Source organism: Hemiscyllium ocellatum, chromosome 32, assembly GCF_020745735.1.
Source record: "Hemiscyllium ocellatum isolate sHemOce1 chromosome 32, sHemOce1.pat.X.cur, whole genome shotgun sequence".
NCBI lineage: Eukaryota > Metazoa > Chordata > Chondrichthyes > Orectolobiformes > Hemiscylliidae > Hemiscyllium > Hemiscyllium ocellatum.
This window is the reverse complement of record NC_083432.1, coordinates 36,138,797-36,162,832: the sequence shown is the minus strand read 5'-3', so window position 1 is coordinate 36,162,832 and position 24,036 is coordinate 36,138,797. Positions and strand designations below refer to the sequence as shown.

The 24,036-nt window shown below is 40.3% G+C and overlaps 1 protein-coding gene across 1 annotated transcript in view; it reads right to left on the bottom strand.

Annotated features, from left to right (window-relative positions):
* Positions 1 to 8,821, bottom strand: part of stk17al (serine/threonine kinase 17a like) — a 52,894-nt gene extending 44,073 nt beyond the window's left edge. The window contains exon 1 of the mRNA XM_060848727.1: positions 8,325 to 8,821. Within this exon, the coding sequence (XP_060704710.1) occupies positions 8,325 to 8,437 (113 nt within the window). The 5' untranslated portion in view covers positions 8,438 to 8,821. The remainder of the gene's footprint in view (positions 1 to 8,324) is intronic.
* Between the last annotated feature and the right edge of the window lie 15,215 nt (positions 8,822 to 24,036).

The following is a 24,036-nucleotide window of genomic DNA, read 5'->3' as shown; positions in this document are numbered from 1 at the left end:
CATACACAGAAATTTAATATGATAATCGAAGTTAAGTGGCAATATCAGTGTCACCAATGATGTTTTCCTATACAGAGGCAAGGTTGGAATCATAGAAATGACAGCACAAAGGAGACCATTCAACCATCATATCTGTGACAGCTCTTCGAAAGACCTCTTCAGTTAGGCTCATTCGTCTGCTTGTTCCCCCCTTTCAAAGATTAAGAATTAATTTTGCCTTTGGCATACTCTTCCTGACATACATGAACAAAAAACTTTTACAACACACAAGTAACAGTTGCAGCCTGTTCATATGACAAACTTTGAACAGAGGTTACAGAGTTGACCGTTCTAGGTCGTTGCAGGGACTTCCTCGAATGAAAATGCGTGATGACAATTTTTATTTTCAAACTGGTTAGAACTATTTTATCGAACTTGTTAAATTAAGCACCACTCTAAGTTGCATATTACAAGAAGGCAATTGCTATTAAATTACAGCCAGCTTTACACAATTGATCTGCAGTGGTTTCCTAGGACTAAATACAGAAGGTGATGGTAGATATAAAGCTGGATTGGGAGCACACAAGGTCTGGCTCCTTTTGAAGGAAGGTCAGAAGGTTAATGAGGGAAACTGGTCAGTGACACTCAATGTAACTTTAGCTGCTTTTATATTGTCCTTTGGCTCCTGGCTCTGATGGCCACCTGCAGTCTAAGGCTTAGGCTAAGAATACCCACTTCCTTTTACTTCTTGGGTCCTAGTGCCTGGTCTCATCCTGACTGTGCCTTATGAAACCACTGCACTGGTGGCAATTGTTTAATGATACATATGTCTTGTTAACTAATGGCATTAGTGTGCAATGTCATGTCACAATTCTGTTGAACAGGCACAGTGATCAGTTTGATATAATCGTGTTCCACATGTGCATCACCTCTGCTGCTGACACAGACAGGCACTTTCTCTTTGTTGTAGCTTCGAGCATAAAAGGCCCTAGTGAGAGCTGCAGGCAGTAAAGTTGACATGTCCTAATCCAACCATTTAAAGGATTTAATCTTGTACACTAAATATGATCTTAAAGCTTCCAGAATTCTGGAATATTAAACTCTTGACAAAACTTTACTTTTGCATTTCAACTGATAATTCCAGTTGCACCACTACGATTTCTAGAGAGAAATTTTCCATAGGGATTTTTCTGATCTTCAATTGTAATTTTGATGGAAAAAAAATCACTGAAAACCTTGGAAAAGCTGAACAAAGGGGGTTTAAACCTGATGAAGAATAATATCAATTGTGACCCTTTTTTACTGTTAATAACCTTGTTAAAGTCTTTAACAGTTCCAGAAATTAGACTTGATATAAAATGACAAGATTGCTAGTTGTGGAGACCTAAACAGAACAGAATCAAAATAGTTCAGTAGCAAAACACCTCCTAATTCATTAACCATAGAGCCCTAGCATGATCATCAATGTAAAAGAGTTCAATTTGAGTGAAGTACTGTTTGAACACTCAGAAAAGAAAACTAAGGTGCCAGGAATGGCAAAACTAAAAGTCTAATCCTTTTTATTTCAGGTCATGCTCCCCCGAAGCATTGTGAGGGTATTTGCAACTTACTTCAAGATAAACAGCCCCCAACTACTCTTCAAATATCCATTACAAGCAGGGAAGCAAACACTGCGACAATAGAGTGTCTTCAAGACATTTTCAATGCAGGTGGCTGGCAAAAGGTCAAAGAGTGGGGATAGCTATGTGTCAACGATTGAAATGTATAGATTAGCTGCTGCTTAATTTCCCTCTACAGGAAACTGGCTAAGTAACTGACTCAATAATGTTTAAGACATAGCGACTGCAGTTTTGCAATGAGAATGAGTGCAACATTACTAAAACATTTGGTACTTCATTACAATCCTGGAACATATCATGGGCTGACCTCTTATACCATTAGAAAGAATGATCTAATGACACAGCATTTATCACAAAACAGTACTAATGGAGGCAACCTTTACAGCTCATAAAACCTAAGTTTTAAATATTAAGAGAAAAAACCCTCAAATGTGAAGTCTTAGAAAACTCTGAAGGATTGGCATGATTTTTGCATTCAAGATAGTTTGCAATTAACCTGTTCAGGGCTGTGATGACATCTCTGGAGCAGTTGGGACTTGAACCTGGCCCTTCTGGCTCAGAGGTAACTACCACTGCACCACAAGAATCCTAATCTTGGCATTCAACACTGTGTTTACTAATCGCATGCGGATTCCAGTAGAATTAGGAGCAACATACAATTTGCAACATCCTGGTCAATGGGAAACTGCATAGCCTGAAAATGATTGAATCTTGAAGTTTAATTGCACTTCCTCTGTCTCTGAGTGGGTAAGTAATCAGTGGAGTTGTCTCTTGGTCACAATGTCACCCAGCAAAGGAAGGGAAAAATGGTCAACATTCCAACTCCTAATCACGAATCAAATACTCCTGATGGAGATCTTATGTGCATGAGAGAATTATGATTCATGCTCTAATGGGACAGGGGAAAAATGATTGCTTTGGAAAACATGTAAGGAGCTGATAACTCCTTGGAATTGCACTTCAGTTTGAGCCATCACCACAGGAATGAAAGGGTGAGTTTTAAATGAAAGCACCTTGGGAAAATACTGGCCTGACAGAAGACAGAAGCTATCAGGAATCAGGCAGACTACTTCCACTATCACTCACCATGGCAGGCACTGTCAGAGGGAATATGTCAATTTGCAAAAGGCCCAGCCCAACAACAAAGCTCTTCAAGTTCCTACATTGCTCAAACATTTCTCTGTCGTGTTTTGTTCATCTGTGGAGAAGTTTGCACTGCTCTGAAGAACGTATTTGTCAGAGGATTTCAATCTTCGTGTTTAATGTAAATATTCAGCTGACTTGTCCCAGCAGCAATCCTGGTGAAGAGTGCATTCAACTCGAAACATGAACATGCTACAATGAAGGAGACTGCCCAGGATATGGACGTATCTCCTTAGATCTCAGCTCTGGGGCAGTGAGGAAGTGTTAAACGATTTGCCTGCCAGCATTGAGCAGATTTCTTTTTCCCCCACAGACTATCTGCATCGAGCCGTGTGTCAGTCTGGTGTCAGCATATCAATTTCTCCCTCACAGCCACAGATCGTGGTCAACAGGATTCCAGCTGAAATTTCACGATAAACCGACCAACGTGTATAGAAGAAACTTTATTGCAGCTGTATTCTTAACACATAAACACATCATTATATATCTTGTCCTCTTTGTACCAACTGTCCACAATTTAATTTCAATTGCGATTTTGTAATTACGTTCTACGTCTTTATTATCGTCATGTTCCTGTTCATTGCATTGAAAAACAGCAAGCAGATTTCCTGTTCATTTTGACACCGTTGTGGCTGAAAGAACCATATTCGACTGCGGGTGGTTTCGGGAGCTCAAAAGGTGGATGCAAAATAGCAGTTCTTCCATTCCACCAACTCTGCAGTCAGCTCATGCTTTTTCCCAGTGCTTTCCCTCACTGAGCAGGAAAACAGGCTACTGCTGGCAGTGGGCAGAACAATTGGTTTTGCTTGGGGTTTTCCTCATAAGGTCATTGTGCATGAGTTAACAATGTATTGTGCATTTACAGAGTTTTTGGTTTTCTTGAAATCTCAAGTACCTTGTTTAGCCAAATTGGGGGAGGAGACAGAAAAGGGCAATGTAAATTTGAGCACTAAATGTACACATGATCACAGTCCGAGTAGATAGCGTCTGATTTTTTTTTAAAATGCATGGGATTCATTAATAACTCCACTTTCCAGCATACCCTTTGGCAAGTCAGATTTTTTAGGTCTTGAACAACTAATGGGTCAACTGTACTGGATTATTCAGCATTCCAAAAGGATGTTAGACTCAGCAAACCAGAAAACTAATCCCACATTCCTTTGCAATTCCAAACACAGTACTAGACCTAAATGCAAATAAATGCTTACATCACATCCCAATATGGAGAGATTTGGGGAGGGGGGTTGCTTTACAAGAGCAGGATGTTCAGAAACAGCTTCTGTCTAAAATGCAACAGCAAACTTCAAAACAGATGCTAATTTTGCAATGAAGGCCTAAATAGGGCTCTTTCAGGTTTTGTTCCCTATCTGCAAGCTTTCAGGAGCAAAATCTGTGCCTCTTGTTTGGCCCTGAATAGGACTAACTAGAGTGTGACAATGTGCAAGATTAAATCTGTATTAAGTAAAAGGAAGAGACAATACACATGCAGTACATTTCATCCAGTTCTCGAAAGTGTTACTTTGTTCCGAGACAAGACTGGAGTTAAAAATATGAAATGTCAATTTTTTTGGGAAATTAACTAAAAGCAGAAAATCTAATTTCCTGCTATGGGAGCTAATAAAAATATACATTAGTGCAAGCAATCATCGACTGTACTGGTGATAATATTACAGATTTGTACTTAACTTTATAAGCTACTTGTTTTAATCCCTAAGACGACTGAATAAAGGGCTACAATTCTACTTTAATTAGATTAATTGATTTACATCTTCATCCACAAGGATCTGCCTTTGCAGTCAGAGGCAGGAAGATACAGGAGCTGCTCTGGCGCAACGCCCAGATCTAACCAGCAAATCTGTGGCTGATCTTAAGCTGACAGCTGGCAGTGTCACCACAGATTCCAATCTGGGGATTGCTCCAACAGAGAAAGCTTGTGTAGAGGATAATACGGATTACAGAATGGGAAAGATTCCTGTCGATGCGCAATGCAAGACTTCTTAGGTTGTGTTATTGTGAAGAGGCTACTCTCCAGAAATGTACCTGCCCTCTCTTCTTCAGCAGCAAATTTCTTCTGCAGATTAGTAATCTTCACCAAACATTTAAGTGTCAAAGCTCTATTTAGTTTAGCAACATTCTAGTTATACTGAATTATAAGAAAGTTGCGGTAAGATGTTCTGAAAGATTCTCTCAGATTTATTCAGAGCGTTAATGAGATCAACAAAAGTAACACTGCAGAGATTCACTGGAGGATAAAGAGTTAGCTCCAAACTGCGCTTTGGAGATAGACAGACAATCTATACTTCAAGCTCAGTCACATTAGCAATTAAATCAGTCTGATCACAAGGAAATAACTTTAAATCAGAGAGATATATGCCCTTATAACGTTTAAGTTTTTCTTTTCAGTTTGCACAGAAAAGTAGAATACTTTCAGCTTTTTAATACAAATTTAAATTGTTTTAAAGGGTGCGTCATCCTGGAAAACTGAGCAATACGGTCAGCATTTTTGAAACTTTCCAAAATACTTTGTTATTGTAAAAGCTACTGGTGTCTCTAAAACCACCCTGCTGGATAACCCCAGCTATGCAATTCTTATTTTGAGAAGGTCTTTAATAAAGTAATACAACACCATTTTTAAAACAAAGTGCAGAATCCATGTTTTGCCTGTGCATTCCCATTACATTTTAGATCAAAAATTGTCTATGCTGCATTTTAAGATATTTCCTCATTTTTACCACATATTATTTTTGTCAATCCTACCTGGCTATCATTTATACCTCATTGACACTTTAGAGACATGCGCAGACAGGACATCTTTTATACTGCATAATTGTTGCTGGAATTGTTTTTTTTTTAAATGGACAATTATTTCCACTGAATTATTCAAAAAGCCCAAAATGGTTCAGAATACTAATCGGAATCGGTGCTTCTATTTCCCAACTACATTGACTGGTATGTATGAACAGAATTAGGAAGGAACTTCTTCTCTCAGTTGACTATGAATTCTTTGCCACATTGAGCTGTCAAGACTGAGTTGAGGCTGAAACAGAGATTTTAAGGGAGTCGAGGAGCGTAAAGAAAAAGGTAGGAAAGTGAAGTTGAGGGTTATCACATCAGCCATGATCTCATTGAATGTAGCAGCAGACTCAATGGGCTGAATGGCCTATTTCTGCTTCTAGATCTTACGGGATTAGAATCTTAAAAGTTGCCAAATTGGATTGCTGATGGCAATGAAAATGAAAACGATATCAATGCCATGGCCTTTCAGCTCCTGATAGTTGACTCCTTCAACTCCGAGGTGAAGAGCAACGATGTGATGGGATACTAGATCACTGTTTGAACACCACATTTGCAACAATGTCCCAGCAAGACTTCAGACCTTCCGTGAATGTAAGAAGAAAGCGTAAGGGAAGGAGTTGCAAGTTCTACTAGAGAGTAGATTTGCTCAGATAAGGACATGAGCTGAAAATGTGTTGCTGGAAAAGCGCAGCAGGTCAGGCAGCATTCAAGGAACAGGAAATTCGACGTTTTGGGCATAAGCCCTTCATCAGGAATGAAGGGCTTATGCCCGAAACGTCGAATTTCCTGTTCCTTGGATGCTGCCTGACCTGCTGCGTTTTTCCAGCAACACATTTTCAGCTTTGATCTCCAGCATCTGCAGACCTCACTTTCTCCTCAGATAAGGACATCACAAGCACAGTGTATTTTGAGCTACAAATGTATCCCAGTATGGATAAGTGGGAAATGCATGCTCATCCTCCGAACAGGGCTACACAATTATTTATTATCATTTATCTATTCAGTTTCAGTACTTCAGACAATCAAATCTTGAAGCGATATTAACAAAACTAGATAAACTGTTACCATGCATCTTTCATTACTTGTTGTAAGGCTTCCAACAAAGCCATCCCTTCCTACCCCAACACACAATAATAATATATAAACATAATAACAGATCAAATGTTACCGGGTAGGTGGGAATACAATGTTGCCACTATCAGATCGACCTTAAGTTTATTGAATGGCAGGCCAGACTCAAAAGGGCTGAATGGCCCACGCTTGCTTCATATCACTATTCTCCAATTCTCAAGACTAACTCTGACAAGAAACCTGTTTGAGACATTGCTGTCAATCCATATACAGCTATTAATTATGAAGGGTTAGGAGACAATCGATAAGGTATACACTGACCAATGTTGCATTGTTAGTTCACAGATCCCAGGACAAAAGACAGACCACTGGAATCTGAGGTGCTGCTGAATTACAGTTTTTCTTTGGGAAAGGTTGCTGTCTATTTATTAAAGCTATAACATTGGTGTCTAATTTGGGGATACACAAATTCATGTCTCAAGCATCATTCCCTGATTTTCTAAAGTACATCTCAGATTGAATGATCTAAATACTCGCAATCATTCAAGGTACTTGAAGGTGCAGTTTAGCTTCATCTGGATGTCTGCAGATAAATCAGCCTGACCTGTGTGAACTCAAATATCCTGCAGAGAACTTCAATCAATTTGAACTCAAATGACTTTGGCATTCAACACCCTTGGGGTTACAGCAAAGAGACTGAAATCATGGGAAAATTACTGCAATTACAAGTGCACAGAACAGCACCTGAGCAAATATCTGCAGAAAACAGGAATTATGTCCAAATTCACAGCAATTATTCCCTAAAAATGCAAATATAAAGAAAACATTATGCATTTAAAATCAAATAGCCATCGATTCTTGTACAAAAGAGATACAAAACACATAACACCAATAAAATGTACTCCTAAATACTGCAGGCTTAATGTCACTGACTTGACCACCCCTTTAAAAAACTGCCTTCATCGAAAACAATCTGCCTGACTTCTGCTAAGGGTGGAAGGGGTAAGTCTGCCATGAGCGAAAATAGTTACATTTATATTCTTCGTTGCATTTAATCTAAAAAAAATACATATTCTCTGAAGTCTGATAATACCAGGAATGATTATATAAAAGGCTGATCTCGAGAATTGCATTTATCCAGTCATAAAGTCACCAGAGTCTCTATTTTCCTCAATGCTTGCTTGCATCCTAGCTCAATGTTGAGCTATGATTAAATGTAGCTGTGGTGCTTTACTTGTTTAAAAAAAATGTTCACTACCTACGGCTGTGCAAAATGCTAAACAACAATTAAGACTCTGAACTGGTGATTACATTTACTGGCACTACATTGTGAAGTTAACCCCGTGCAACTTCTCCAGACGCCTCATACTGCAGTCCCCTTTTAACCCTTTGAAGACCAACCTACAAAAATAACCCTTTAATTTGCGTTAGCCAAAACTTGAATTCAGAAACAATGCCCACTTCTGCATAACATACCCATACCCCACTCCCCCCCAAAAAAATCGTCATTAATTAACCCTTTGGTATAAACTCCTGTCCTCCCCCACAACTGAACATCGATACATCTTGCTAATATTTATTTATCCATCCCAGCGATTTATTTACAGCAATCAGTCAGGTCGAATTTCGGGCAACACAGGTATGTACTCAATGGTCTGACTGAAATAAATATCGATAGACCTGAGCTTCCGACGGGTGGATCCCTTTCACCCTTACCTTCCCAGTTCTTTTCCCAGGAGAGTGTAATTACTGTGGAAAGAGTCGGTCCTTATTCGGGACAAAATCTTGGCCACCATCCCCTTGCGGTTCATCATTGTAGTCTCGGGCATTCACCACCGGTCGCGGGCTCTCGAAATAAAAACAAAATCACCCACGTATCAGTCACAGCAAAGTGAAGCTTGCAGTCAGTCCAATACGATGGGGAATTCAGTTTTGTTTCCTCGGTACAAGTAGCTTCCACTTTTTCAACTCGTGCACTAGGTGGGAGCTGACAATTTTTTTTTCTCTTGCTTTTCTCTCTACTTTCTGAGTCCTACTGACTTGTAATTTCAGGCGATGGGGCAATTGCACAGCCTCTGTCCGCGGCGCAGTGAACGTCTGGGAGCTGAGGTTTCATTCAGCTCAACGCCTCCAAGATTTCTAGCAACATACAAGCCGTGGCCAGGCATCAAAACACGGAGATCCAAGCGACATCACCCCGAGAGAGCCAATCACAGCCTCACCAGAAAGCTGCTGAACCGCTGCAAAGGAGCGACACCAAAGCTGTTCAGGCTCAGTTGCAAACTGCACCAGACTGCAGTCCAACTTGTGCACTTATAGAGTCATAGAGATGTACAGCATGGAAACAGACCCTTCAGTCCAACCCGTCCATGCTGACAAGATATCCCAAACCATTCTCGTCCCACCTACCAGCACCTGGCTCATATCCCTCTAAACCCTTCCTATTCATATACCCATCCAAATGCCTTTTAAATGTTGCAATTGTACCAGCCTCCACCGCATCCTCTGGCAGCTCATTCCATACACGTACCAATCTCTGCGTGAAATATTTGCCCCGTAGGTCTCTTTTACAAACATTTGAATATGAAGTTGGGGGTTTGCTCTACTTATTGTCAAACCCAAACCAGATTAAGAGTAGGATCAATAATCTTCAGGGACTAAAATAAAAACAAAGGTACTGCTGATGCAATGGACTGAATGAAATCTGAGTGACAAATGGAAAACGACTGGACAAACTCTGCAGGTTTGGAGGTAAAGCAGAGTTAACATGTGGAGCCCAGTGATCTTTCTTCAAAAACCTCAGGGACGCCCTATTTGCTAAAACAAGTCATAGAAACACCTTGGGGAGCAGAATTAAGGGGTGAACTTTAGCAAAATCAGCTGCATGTTATTTTTAGCAAGTTTCATGGAAGGTTTCTCCCTGTGAGATCTATCTGGTTTTCTCATGCGATTTTCCCAAATTCACCTCAATACCAGTGCATCACGACTCTCTGTTCTCTACCGCACCCACCCACCCAACCCTCACCCCTGTTGTGTGTCCCCACTCGCCAGAGATGCAAGTACTGGCCAATGCACCGGTGCCATCTTTAAAGCACAGACACGTACCAAATTGAGCAGTCTGGAACTACCCTGCACGGCTCTGTCAATTACCCCAGACATGTCAAGCAGAGGGTAATTGGCATTCCACTTTGCTGACACGAATCTGGATGTCCTGCTGGACTGCAGTGGGAGTGCCTATAGTTGATGTCTCTGGAACATACATATGTTGGTGACACTTGTGTCTAAGATGAAGGGTCAGAGGAACCAGCAGTGAACTGGGGTAATCAGAATGATTTTCATGTCATGAATAGTTGACATCTAGATTCCATTCAGATGGGAAACTATATCTAAGCGAAGGGAGATGATGTAATAATGAGATGTCAATATATACTCATGCTTGCAAATTGACCTCTTACTATTCATAGATGAGAATCTCATCTCGTCATTTCATGGTTGGTTGGAAAATAGAAGTTTGTCCTGTTATCATTTGGAATCTCCTTATTGTCAAACTCACACGATTCTCCCAATTTTGTCACCATTACACTCATGCTGATCTATGGCTGAGAAGACTCAGCGCTATATGTTGTCTGAATCATTGCTCCAAGATCTTGAGGCCAAAGCCAGTTGAAATCTAGATGCGAAATCCATCAATGGCAGGACCCTGTATGGGATTGTCAAGAATGTGACATATTAAAAGGCTATCTCAGCGAGCCCATCCAATGTTAAATTGACATGCTGAGTGAGAAAGGGTTGAGTTGAGTCCAGATCGATCACCTCCACCTCCCATTCACAGTATGTCTCTCCTTTGGACTCAAAATGCTAATTCTTTCTCTACCTGCACAGATGCTGAATTTCCCTTCCTAGCTGTTTTTATTTCATATCTCCAGAATTCACAGAACTTTCCTCTAATTTCATTTTTTTTTTCTTCATAGCCTTTAGTGAAAAGGCAAGTAGTCCATGTCCTTTCTTACTTGACATATCATCTTGTCTTGCTACTTTCATCAATTTATGAATATGTACCTTAAGGTTCCTCTGTTCCTGCGTAACCTCTGGGTGGTAGCATTTGAATGAAGGTGTTTCTTACAATTACCTCTTTGACCATCTGTCCATATGTCTGCTCATTTCATACTGTGACTTTTTTTGTTCTGTAAAGCACTCTGAAGTTTTAAAAGTGTTATAAAAATGCAATTTGTTGATATTAAAAACTAGCGGGTAGCAAAACTTTATTCAATTACCTTTGATGAACTTGAAATATTGCATAAACATAGCACAGCCAATGCTCAAATCATTTGAGATTTCCCAAACGATTATTTCAATACTGGTACAACCCAAAGAGCATTTTCAAGTGCAACAAATTTTTAAAAACCTGACCTCGATCATAACTAAGTCCTTAATCTGGCTTGTCAGCTCTTCAATGATATGAAAATACAGATCTCCAGTACCAATCTTTATCCAGAGAGGAATGCTCAGCCCTTATTTGTCTCAAAGTCAGAAATCACATGACACCAGTTTATAGGTTTATTTGAAATTGCAAGCTTTCGGAGCATTGCTCCTTCGTCAACGCTCTGAAAGCTTGTGGTTTCAAGTAAAACTGTTGGACTATAACCTGGTGTCATGTGACCTCTGACATTGTCCATCCCAATCCAACACCAGAACTTCCACATCATGGAGTATTGGTCTCGCCTTTGTAAAAGAAAACTTATTCCCCCACTATCTTTACTCACCTGGGACAAAGCGACTGCTACAGCCCGGATGGATAATGAATTACCCTTTGAAGGAGCAGGTGGGGGTTCAACACAGCATTTTTTTTTGGAGGAAGAGGAAATGGCTTGGGCTGTGTAATTTCTTAGAGCTGAACAAATGTTGTGGTTGAAGTTGCACACTTTTTTATATTAGATTACTTACAGTGTCGAAACAGGCCCTTCGGCCCAACAAGTCCACACCGACCTGCCGAAGCGCAATCCAACCAGACCCATTCCCCTACGTTTTACCCCTTGACCTAACACTACGGGCAATTTAGCATGGCCAATTCACCTAACCTGCACATTTTGGGACTGTGGGAGGAAACCGGAGCACCCGGAGGAATCCCATGCAGACACGGGGAGAATGTGCAAACTCCACACAGACAGTCGTTAAGATGCATAAAAATTGCTTGGACTTAGATGCTGCAGCTTATCAGACAGTCTTTTTCCCAGGTATCTATTGCCTGTTTAATCACTAATTTGACATATCATCCGAATCCTTAATCAGGTGTTTATACAGCATTTTCCTTCTTGATTTCTTTCCTAATACTGGAGTCTGCATTCTCCCATTGTATTAATTTGTCAAAAATGAAATTACTGGGTGAAGTCCTTAAAATGATGGACAATGCCCATAATTTATCGAAAATGGGAGTTCCTATTGCATACAACCCCTACAATGGCCATCTGGCTCATTGAGTGCACACTGGCCATCCAAAAAGCATTCCACCCAGACCCACCCCATCTCTGTAACCCTTCATTTCCCATGACTAACCCATCTTGCCTGCATGTTCCTGGACACAATGGACAATTTAGCATGACCAATCACATACTTGCACATCTTTGGACTGTGGGTAGAAGCCGGTGCACCAGGAGGAAACCTATGCAGACACAGGGAGAATATGCAAACACCACACAGTCACCAGAGGCTGGAATCAAACTCAGGTCCCTAGCACTGTGAGGTAGCTGTGATAGCCACTGAGCCACTTCTTTGATTAATCATTTGGGTTTCTGCCCTTCCTTTTTCTATCAGCCTTCCTGTTCTGCATGTTACCTGTGGTTAGATGGCAGACAGAGAAGTTGCTCTAAAAGTTTCTAACAGCATAGCTGAGAAACCAACCACCAAGAAGTGCTTTTATATGGCCCACAATGACTCTTTCATCAGTGAAATGAGCAATTGTTTGAATTAACTGAACACTTTCTCACAGTTGTATAGCTGTAATTGGTAACTAAGACAGAGAGGGATTGCTAACTCAGAGAGCAATGGGAAGTGTTGCGTTCAATTTGCAACGAAGCATGTTTTTCCAAAGTCCTGCTTGTCCTCCAAACTGATAAAGAATCCTAGCTCCAGAGATCAAAAGCAAGGGCAATGAAACAAGATCACAAAATTGGTTACCAGTGCATTCCTATTTCAATTTACATATTTTGGCTGCTTCTGCATAGAATTATGTACTTTTTGTGCCATGAATATAGATCAGATATTAGAAGCTTTCCAAATTAAAAGCTAATTCAACCTCGTTATCTGTTGCCAAATTTGTAGTTAATAAACACTTTAGTCATAAATTAATTGTAAAAGGATGGAGAAGCGTAATTTTCACTCTTGTTTCCTCAGGTGCTTTCAGTTGCAATTTGGGTCCCCTTACTGTCATCTCTAGAGTGGTTGATGTTCCTTACTAGGATGTTAAAACGCAGATCCAATAGATTTTTATTAGACAAGGACAAAGGGTTATCATGTCAAGTTACTAGATGGAGTTCAGGTACAGATCAGTTCAGATCTCATTGAGAGATGGAACAGTCTTGAAGAGTTGAATGACCACTCCTGTTCCTTTCTACCTATGGTTGGTAGGTAAGGCTGGTTAAAGTGGGTTGCCTTCTTCCACTGCATGCAATTGTTAGAGAAGTTAAAATGCTTTAAACATGGTACTTCTGAACAGGAAATATTTGTAAAATGGTTCAAACTGGAATAAATAGGATAGCAATGTAACCTTTCATAAAGTCACATTCTGATGAAGTTTGAAGTATAGACGGTTCCAGGAACTGAACTGTAAGCAGTTACTGTGCCTTCCTGTATAGATCCTTTAGGTTGTGGGTAACCACCACTTTCCAGAATCGTTGTATCAGAGTTTCAGTTTATGTAAATGGTACATCATGATCTGAATGCTAAATTTACAAATTTGGTGATTTTAGTGAGCCTTAGTATGTCAGAAACAAAATTATGTTTTATTTATTTGAAGAAAAGTCACACAGAACTGATACATAAAAAAAGAATAAAAATAGTGAATGCCTTTGTTTAAAATCAGATCTCACACGATGATGAACTAATTTTAACATAACTTTTTGTGGGAATGAGAGAAAAACTGACAAACTGTGATGAAATATTTGAGCTTAAAATTTTTGTTAAAACTTTTGAGCAAGTTTTAAAGGGATGTTATATGTACTATAGCATGGAATTTATGTTGTTGCAATATTCTCCCAGTCTACCATCGTCTGTAAATGTGCACTCTCCAGATTTCTGTTGCTCACATCTTAAATGTCACCAAGTTTCACTCACCGTTACTCTGTGTTTGCTGAGCTGGGTAGCATCGAAGTCAGGAATTGCTTTAATTTAAAACTTTTCTTCCTTATGTTCTGATGCCACCCACCCCTGCCTTCTCAGTAATCTCCTCCAGCTTACAATCGCGTGAGATCTCTGTGCATCTTCAGTTCTGATTTTTTGCACATTCCCATATTCCTCACTGGTGGCCATGCCTTTAGCTGTCTTTTCTCTGAATTCTGGAATTCCCTCTGTACACATTAATGCCTTTTCACCTCCATTAAGTGCACATTTAAAAGATACCTGTCCAAATACCCTGTGGCTCAGTGTCAAATTTTGTTCAATATATCTCCTTAAAGTACTTGAGATAATTTACTATATTAAAGGTGCAGTGTAAATGCATGGTGGACCATTTTACACAGATAAATTATTTTCAATATAATGTTAAATTTCTACTTAATAGAGATAAAAGCCTCAATTTCCATCTGCAGAGAAAGGAGCAAACTTGGAAAAACTGGCCTGGCTGCCTGGAATTTCATTCATGTCATGGTTCCCTGGGACTCGAGCTGGTCACCCAGGGCTGCTCATTGTGGATGTGGCCTCAGTGCTAGACCTGCACCCATGTACCTGGAATCTGTGAAAGATAGATAAGAATTGAACAAAATCTTCCAGATTGCACCTTTCATATTCCCTCCCTTCTCCACACACATTCCTGATGATCCTCCATGATAATCCATGCCATCTCACACCTATGCCAAACCCATGACTGCACCCCACCTACAATGCAAACCTATGCTCCTACTTCCCTCCAGTATCCCTCATATACCCTGTAAGCCCCCTGCACATGTCCATGCTCCTTTGAGCCCCTATGCCACTCCTCGCCACTCTTACCTATCACCCATATTCCCTCATTCCCCTAGGCTAATCAATGCCCCATATTCATCTTTATGGTCTTTATACTTTCTGTACCAACATGATCAACTCATACCAATCCATTAGAAGAAAGTGAGGATGGCAGATGCTGGGGATCAGAGTCAAAGAGTGTGGTGCTGGAAAAGCACAGCCAGTCAGGCAGTATCCGAGACGCAAGAGAACTTATGCTCAAAACGTCGACTCTCCTGCTCCTCGGATGCTGCCTGACTGGATATGCATTTCCAGCACCACACTCTTCAACCCTCAAATCAATCCATACCTCTCACCCATCACCTTTAACCATTTCCTCTCCATGCCAACTTCCTTAGTATTTGCAATGGGAAAATCTCTGGAGCCAATCAGACATAAAATAAAATTACATGTCTATTAATGCTATTACTGTTTTAAAAATTCCAAATGATAAAAAGAAAGAGCACTACATTGAAATGAATCTTCTTCAATGAAACTGTTATGGAAACAAACATTTTTATTGTACAAACACTTGAAGCAGTCCAGCAAACTGTTCACTTCATAGGCATCCCACTTTGAAAATGATAGGGCAGGAAATCAGTTGTGCAGCAGAAATCCTATAACGGTTTATATCAATGGATACACTGAAATACCTAGCAATGAATATTTTAACTCCATGTAGATTTTTAAAAAATAAGCCTCACAGATATACATTTCTTGATAGTCTTGTCAATTCTTTGACAGTTTTGACAGTTTCAGTGGATTTCTGATTTTTGCAGACATTCATGTGCTTTTGGTTTCTAACTAGTATTTGATGTTCCATTGAAAGGCACCTAAGCACCTCCCACCCCCAAAAATGGTACCAGACACCCCAAAGAGCACCTGACCGCTCCCCCCCACCCCCCCCCCCCCCCTCAGCAAAATGTGCCATAGGACCACAACCAAAGAGGTCCCCTATTTCTCCAAATGGGTACTGTGGTTATCCAAATGCACATACAAGATTCAGTCCTGTTCTTAACAGTCCCAATATGCACAGTCAGCTACAGGAATGTCTAAAACCCTCTTCAATTGAGACAGCTGGCAAATATGCTGGTCAGCTACCACCATCAAACATGCAAAACTCAGCTTGATTTCACCTGTTCCTCTGGCAGTGCACTTTTGCCATTTTCACTACCTCACTCATGGTGAAAATCTGGGTCTTATTCTGCCAATTAGCATGATTTTCAGTTACCGCACTTTCATGGGCATTGATAGAATAACCCAGAAAATCCTTTAGTTTTGTATTGCTGATGATCTCTGGGGAACTTGGGCAGCTAAGTACTGAAGAAAAACTGACACTGCGAGTTTGGGAATTTTATTATCTTCTAACTGTCTTCCGCGCACTTCCTCTACATATACTTTCAAATTGTGCTATGGAATGTCCCAGGAGAACTCAGAAAATGGACCTCCATTTAATTTCTATTACTTATCAAATATCTGTGACATACAGCTCTTCTCCCATCCAAATGCCCAAACCTTGAAACTATTATAGTTTTCTCCATGCTGTTAAAAAGATAGAAGAGTCAAAATAAAGAAACTGTGAACAAGGGAAAAAAAATAACTAAAGAAATTGGATGAATTGCCAAGACGGAAATGGAAAGAAAGATAAAGAAGTTAAAACAAGCAAGTCTGAACAGTCACAAGATATCATTGACAGAATGCAGCACCAAGAGAATGGGCATTCCAATATAAAGGTCATTAATCACCAAGAAAGTAGAAACTCCAAGAGGATCAAAAGCAGCCATCAGGCAAGCACTTCAATATGGGAAATCAAATCCGACATCCACTTTTCCTTGCACTGCAGCTTTATGATCGCAGAGTATTGGGCATGTTTTGAACAAAGTACTTCTCTGTTTGAGAGAAGAGGATCGAAGGCCATAAGATCCCATGGTACAATAGTGCAATTCCTTAGAGTTGAATTCGGAGCAGTATTACAACAGTCCTTGAACAGATCACCGGCTAAATTGTTTTATCTCTGAAATGGTACATGGCTCCGGAGGATTCAAACAGCGCAAAAAAAAAATCAATTGAGGCAAAATAACAAATGTTCTACACCACATTGAAATGCTTATCGGCAGATTCCCGCATTCTGCTTTCATTTCTCTATCCTTTAAAGTAATTTTGTATCCATTCCGAACTAATAAGCTTAGATAAACGTTTAATCTGTTTTACCTGCTCTAACAACATCATCCATCTATGTGACATTATCCCCGAACGTATAAGACAGCATGCAACAATGCACATATGTACAGTGTGGAGGTCCACTCAAGATTGCGTTGGGAAGTTGTGCTGAACCGCATCAGAAATTAGACTAGTTAGGTTACTGTTTATGTTTCTGCTCAATTTATTTTGCATAATCACAAACAACACCTTCAATGAGCTACAGCAAAAGATATGTAGATGTTTCTAATAATTTATTTCCTAATGGAAATAAATAAAAGAGAGACTTGTATTAAATAGCACCTTCCATGACCTTAGAAAGCCAAAAAGCACTTTGCAACCAACTGAATACTTTTGAATCATACTCATTATTGTAATTTAGAAAACATGTGGCCAATTTGTGCACAGCAAGCACACATGAACAGCACATGAAAATGTCTAGATGATTTGACTTAGTTTGAGGAGAAATATTGTCCATGGCAACAGAAATATCTCCCCTGCTCTTCATCAAGTATGGTTTTGCAGCTTTTATGTACACTTGAAAAATCAAACGAAACCTCATTCTTGCATCTGTCCAAAATGAGGAGGTGCCAGCATTGGATTGGGGTGGACAAGGTTAAAAGTCACACAACACCAGGTTACAGTTCAACAAGTTGATTTGGAAATACTTCCAAATAAACTTTTTTTTTTAAGTAAAATTGAATTTCGGACAAAAGCCCTTTCTTATATCTTCCCTAACAGCATAACTCATTGGTGTCTCTTTAAATACATTCAATTTAATCATCACAATCACCCCAAGTGACATAAAATTCCACATTTTACTAACACACTTGATAAAGTGGTTTCTCTCAATGTTCCCATTTGATTTCTTGGCAAGAATCCTATATTTATAGAACATAGAACACAGAACATCACAGCGCAGTACAGGCCCTTCAGCCCTCGATGTTGCGCCACCCTGTCATACTAATCTGAAGCCCATCCCACCTACACTATTCCATGTAAGTCCATATGCCTGTCCAATGATGACGTAAATGCACTTAAACTTGCCGAATCTACTACCGTTGCAGGCAAAGCATTTCATACCCTTACTACTCTTTGAGTAAAGAAACTAACTCTGACATCTGTCTTATACCTATCTACCCTCACTTTAAAGTTGTGGCCCCTCGTGTTTGCTCTCCCTCTCCACCCTGTCTAACCCTCTAATTTTCTTGCATGTCTCTATTAAGTCACCTCTCAACCTTCTTCTCTCTAACGAGAACAGCCTCAAGGCCCTCAGCCTTTCCTCGTAAGACATTCCTTCCATACCAGGCAACATCCTAGTAAATCTCCTCTGCACCCTTTCCAAAGCTTCCACATCCTTCTTATAATGCAGTGACCAGAACTGTACACAATACTCCAAGTGTGGCCATACCAGAGCTTTGTACAGCTACAGCATAACCTCCTGGTTCTGGAACTCAATCCTTCTATTAATAAAGGCCAAAACACTATATGCCTTCTTAACAACCCTGTCAATCTGGGTGGCAACTTTCAGGGATCTGTGTACATGGACATCGAGATCTCTCTGCTCATCTGCACTCCCAAGAATCTTACCATTAGCCCAGTACTTTGCATTCCGATTACTCCAGCCAAAGTGTATCACCTCACACTTGTCCACATTAAACTCCATTTGCCACCTCTCAGCCTAGCTCTGCATATATCTATGTCTCTCTGCAACCTATGACATCCTTCGTCATTAGCCACAACTCCACCGACCTTAGTGTCGTCCGCAAATTTACTAACCCACCCTTCTAAGCCCTCATCCAAGTCATTTATAAAAGTGATGAACAGCAGTGGACCCAACACCGACCCTTGCTGGACACTAAGATGAACATGTTCTATCAACTACAGCCCTCTGTTTTCTTTCAGCAAGCCAACTACTGATCCAAACTGCTATTTCTCCCACAATCCCATTCCTCCACATTTTGTATAATAACCTACTGTGGGGAACCTTATTGAACGCCTTGCTGAAATCCATATACACCACATCAACCGGTTTACTCTCTTCTACCTGTTTGGTCACTTTGTCAAAAAAGTCAATAAGATTCGTTAGGCACGACCTACCCTTCACAAAACCGTGCTGACTGTCCCTGATCAGATTATTCTTTTCTAGATGGTTATAAATCCTATCTCTTATAACCTTTTCCAACACTTTACCAACAACTGAAGTGAGACTCACTGGTCTGTAATTACCAGGGTTGTCTCTACTACCCTTTTTAAACAAGGGAACCACATTTGCTATCCTCCAGTCCTCAGGCACTATTCCTGTAGACAACGATGATTTGAAGGTCAATGCCAAAGGCTCAGCAATCTCTTCCCTTGCTTCCCAGCGGATCCTAGGATAGATCCCATCCAGCCCAGGGGACTTGTCTATTTTCACACTCTGCAGTATTTCTAATACCTCTACCTTGTGAACCTCAATCTCTTCTAGTCTAGATGCAAGTATCTCTGTATTTTCCTTGCCAACATTTTCATTTTCTATAGTGAACACTGTCGAAAAATATTTATTTAGTACCTCCCCTATCTCCTCTGACTCCACACACAACTTCCCACTATTATCCTTGATTGGCCCTGATTTAACTCTCATCATTATTTTATTCCTGACATACCTATGGAAAGCCTTAGGGTTAACCATGATCCTATCCACCAACAACTTTTGATGTCCCCTCCTGGCTCTTCTGAGCTCTCTTTTTAGGTCTTTCCTGACATCCTTGTAACCCTCAAGTGCCCGAACTGAGTTTTCACATTTTGACCTAACATAAGCCGCCTTCTTCTTCTTGACCAGGGATTCTACTTCCTTAGTAAACCACGGCTCACACGTTCTATATCTTCCTTCCTGCCTGACAGGTTTATACTTATCTAGGACACACAGGAGCATTTCCTTGAATAAGCTCCACATTTTTAATGTGCTCATCCCCTGCAGTTTCCTTCCCCATTCTACGCCCTAAATCTTTCCTAATTGCATTGTAATTTCCCTTCCCCCAGCTGTGACTCTTGCTTGGTGGAGTACACCTATCCCTTTCCATCACTAAAGTAAACCTGGCAGAATTGTGATCGCTGTCCCCAAAGTGCTCTTTACTTCCAAATCTAACACCTAGCCAGGCTCGTTACCCAGTACCAAATCTAATGTGGCTTTGCCCCTTGTAGGCCTGTCTACATACTGTGTCAGGAAGCCCTCCCGCACATACTGGACAAAAATTGACCCATCTATAGTACTCGTACTGTAGTGATCCCAGTCAATATTTGGATAGTTGAAGTTCCTCATGACAACTACCCTGCCTCTCTCACTCCTATCGAGAATCATCTTTGCTATCCTTTCCTCTACATCTCTGGGACTATTCGGAGGCAAATAGAAAACTCCCAGCATGGTGACTTCTCCTTTCCTGTTTCTAACCTCAGCCCATACTACCTCAGTTAACGAGTCCCCAAACATCCTTTCTACAACTGTAATATTGTCCCTGATCAACAATGCCACACCATTCCCTCTTTTACCATCTTCTCTGTTCTTACTAAAACATCTGAGTCCCGGAACCTGCAACAGCTATTCCTGTCCCTGCTCTATCTATGTCTCCATAATGGCCACAACATGGAAGTCCCAGGTACCAACCCACACTGCCAGCTCACCCACTTTATTTCGGAAGCTCCTCGTAGTACTCCCATAGTACTGCACTGGAGTAATAGCTAATCCACAATCCTTCCACTCAGAAGAAAGCTAGGAGAAAGTGAGGACTGCAGATGCTGGAGATCAGAGCTTAGCAAGCAATGTAGAAAGCCAACATCATTGCTGAAACTCTGATGTCACTATTGGTTAATCTAAACTGTACTTTAAAGCTACAAACTTGCCTTCTTGATCGCCTTTGAACATCACTTGCTATTTAGAAGTGTTTGCATTTTTACAAAGACACTGAAATCTGCAGCACTTCTAAAGGCCATGAATATTTCCTGAAATGTTTTATGTAGCGCCGTACCTTTGAAAATGCCTCAATACATTCAACATAAGTTTTATTGTTCATGCATTTTTCATAAAGATGGTTTAAACATTTGGTAACTGGAACGTAGAGAGTTTATAACTGAATCCAAACAATACAAAATAGGTTTAGATCTAAAGTACAGTTTAGATTAACCAGTAGCAATACCAGAGTTTCAGCAGTGATATTAGATTTCTGTGTTGCTCAAGAATAGTTTTATGGGGTAAAGTTTTTACTTCTTTACCTCAGCAACATCAGTGCAAAATGGTCAAACCCTTGCAGAAAATCAGAAAAGTTTAAAGCTCAGTGAGTTGATCTAATCTGACTGATGCCTGTGTATTTCATGATCCTTTAAAAATAGGTTTTAAAACTGTGCAGGGGGGCAGCAGCACGTGTATGATTAGTGCGATTCTTACACTTCTTACCAATGAATTCGTAGTCAGTGTTAGAAGATTTCAAACTGTCTCCCATCTGAGGTGTAATGACATTTAAGCTCAGTCAAATGGCATTCAGAATCATAAACTCTACATACTTAAAATTCACAGCAGAGAAATAAAACAAAAGAGAATCTCTTAATGTTTATATAAGTCTTCTCATCCCTAATGATTTTCATAACTTCACATCTCTTGTTGTTCGGCTTCCAGCTCCTAAAGTCTGAGCCATAGCTGCTCAAACTTCAAACACCTGCCACAGACCAATTTGCTCAGGCCCAAACTAGCATGCAGGAACTTCTACCTGCAGCAACTTTGACTCATAATCCGTTCTGCCATTCTTAAACTGTTCTAAGACGCTAATTAGTTTTTGCAGAGGCTGAGTACCAATTCACAGACACTTCCTCTGACTTCCCCCACTGCTTCATGACTCCGCCTCTGAACATGGAGTTGATGTTTCCAGGATTGTCACTGTATTGTATCCTCTGGAGATTTTTCCTCCACCGCTTTCCGCCTCATGGTCCCCGAACCCCACACAGCCCACAAATACATTCCTCTTAAAAGTCTGAATAAACTGAATAATGGGGGCAAGGGATCAAACATGGGAAGGTGTGGCAAACCAAAATATGCAGAAAGATCAAAGAGAAATATATTAATCAGGGAAATGGTAAACAGACCAATGGTAAACAGAATGGGACAGAGAGTATGAATTTAAGACTTAACCAACAGATAAGACTAGAACTGACAAACAAAGTAAAAGGATAAAAATAAAGGTTCTGTATCCAAATACACATTACATTAAAAATGAAACGGAGCAATTCAAAGTGCCAGTAGAATACAATCTGGTAATCAGTACAGAGACATAGCTGCAATAATGACAAGGACTGGGACCTGAATGTGGAAGAGTCAGGAAAGTAAGAAAGGGTGGAAGGTGGCTCAGTTAATCATTAACAGTGCTAATACAATAGAGAGCCATGGCCAAGATTCAGGAGACCAAGATGTGGAAAAAAAATCACGATCTAGGGGTTGCTGTTTAAACACAGAGCTCACCCATTTGAGATAGCAATTACCTAAGAGGTTTTATCTTAGATAACCATGAATGTGCGAAACTCACTTCCTGGAAAGGCTTTGGCAGCAAAGTCGATGAATATTTTTCAGGTGGAGGTAGATAGGTTCTTATTCAGCAAAGTGTTGGAAGATTATCAGGAATAGCTGGGAAAGTGGATTTGAGGCTACAGTCAGAACAGCCATGATCTTATTGAATGGTGGTGCAAACTTGAGGGGCTGAATAGCCTCCTCCTACTTGTAATTCATATGCTCATATGTGTCCCTGATGTAACATGGAAATGATTCTAAGAAGCATTGGTATTAGGACTTATTTGCTTTTCAAAATGATTTGTGAGATACCAAGTCCATCTCTGTTTGGCCAAAATGAACACATCTTCTCAGGTTCTTCTTTAACATTCCTGAAGAAGGGCTTATGCCCGAAACGTCGACTCTCCTGCTCCTTGGATGCTGCCTGACCTGCTGCGCTTTTCCATCAACACATTTTTCAGCTCTTCTTTAACAATGTCAGGCATCATTGGATAATGATCATTTACAACTTTTATAGTTGCTCGTGTTTGGCAATTGCCAATCGCAACTGATTGCACAGGCTCCAGACAAAGTGCACCAGATCAACGTTGAGAATGTCTTTGATTTCAGAATCTAGACATCAATATGTAATTCAAGAGGAATATTGTGGTCTTTGTATGAGTTAGGTAATCTGCTGAGTGTGCAGATGTAATCTTTTTGGTACCTTGCAGGTCATTGACTAAATCAATTGTGGTCTGTTCTACCACAGAGGGTGTGGTTTGAATTTTATGAATTGTGGCTATACTGGTAGTCCCCTTACAAGATTTCAAGAAGCTAAAATGAGCTTGTGTATTCTGCCACAGCATGGGATTGGAGATCTGCTATATGTTGTCAGACTATCTCTCCTAGGCTAAACCATGGAGCATTTGCTGAAGTACATGTCTTTCAGAAGGTGTAGTAGTAAAATGTTGGCATCAACTGCCACGTAGATTTTAGCTTTAAGTGTATGTTGTCCAGAATTTGCAGGGCATGTGATATTGGTGGTAGTAAAAACTTCTGATTACCTTATATCATCAACATGGTGTGTGAGGTTAATAATATGGAAAACTTAGTCATCTTTTGAAATTTGCCTTTTGCTTGGTTGAGTCCGAAACTCTTTGATGGGTTTGTATATCTTCCTGACACTTTCCTTACAGCCAGTATTGTGGTGTTGTACTGTCTTGTTGTTCCCCTGCACCTCAGTGTGGGGTCTGGCTTGGCTTTTGGAACTAGACTTCCTGCATGTGGGTGCCTAAAGTCCCTTGGTGTCACATGACTTTGCAGGTAACCAGAAAAGCTGGACAGACTTTGGGTTGGTGCAATTAACTACATCTGCGTCAGACTTTGTTGGTTCGATATTGTAGGATGCAGGTAACTCAGAGAGCTTGGTTATGTTTGAACAGGAGTGTAAATTATTTTAGCAGTGTAGTTAGTCATTTGAACAGATTTTGTGTGCTGGTAGATTGCTATTAGTATTACCGTGACCCA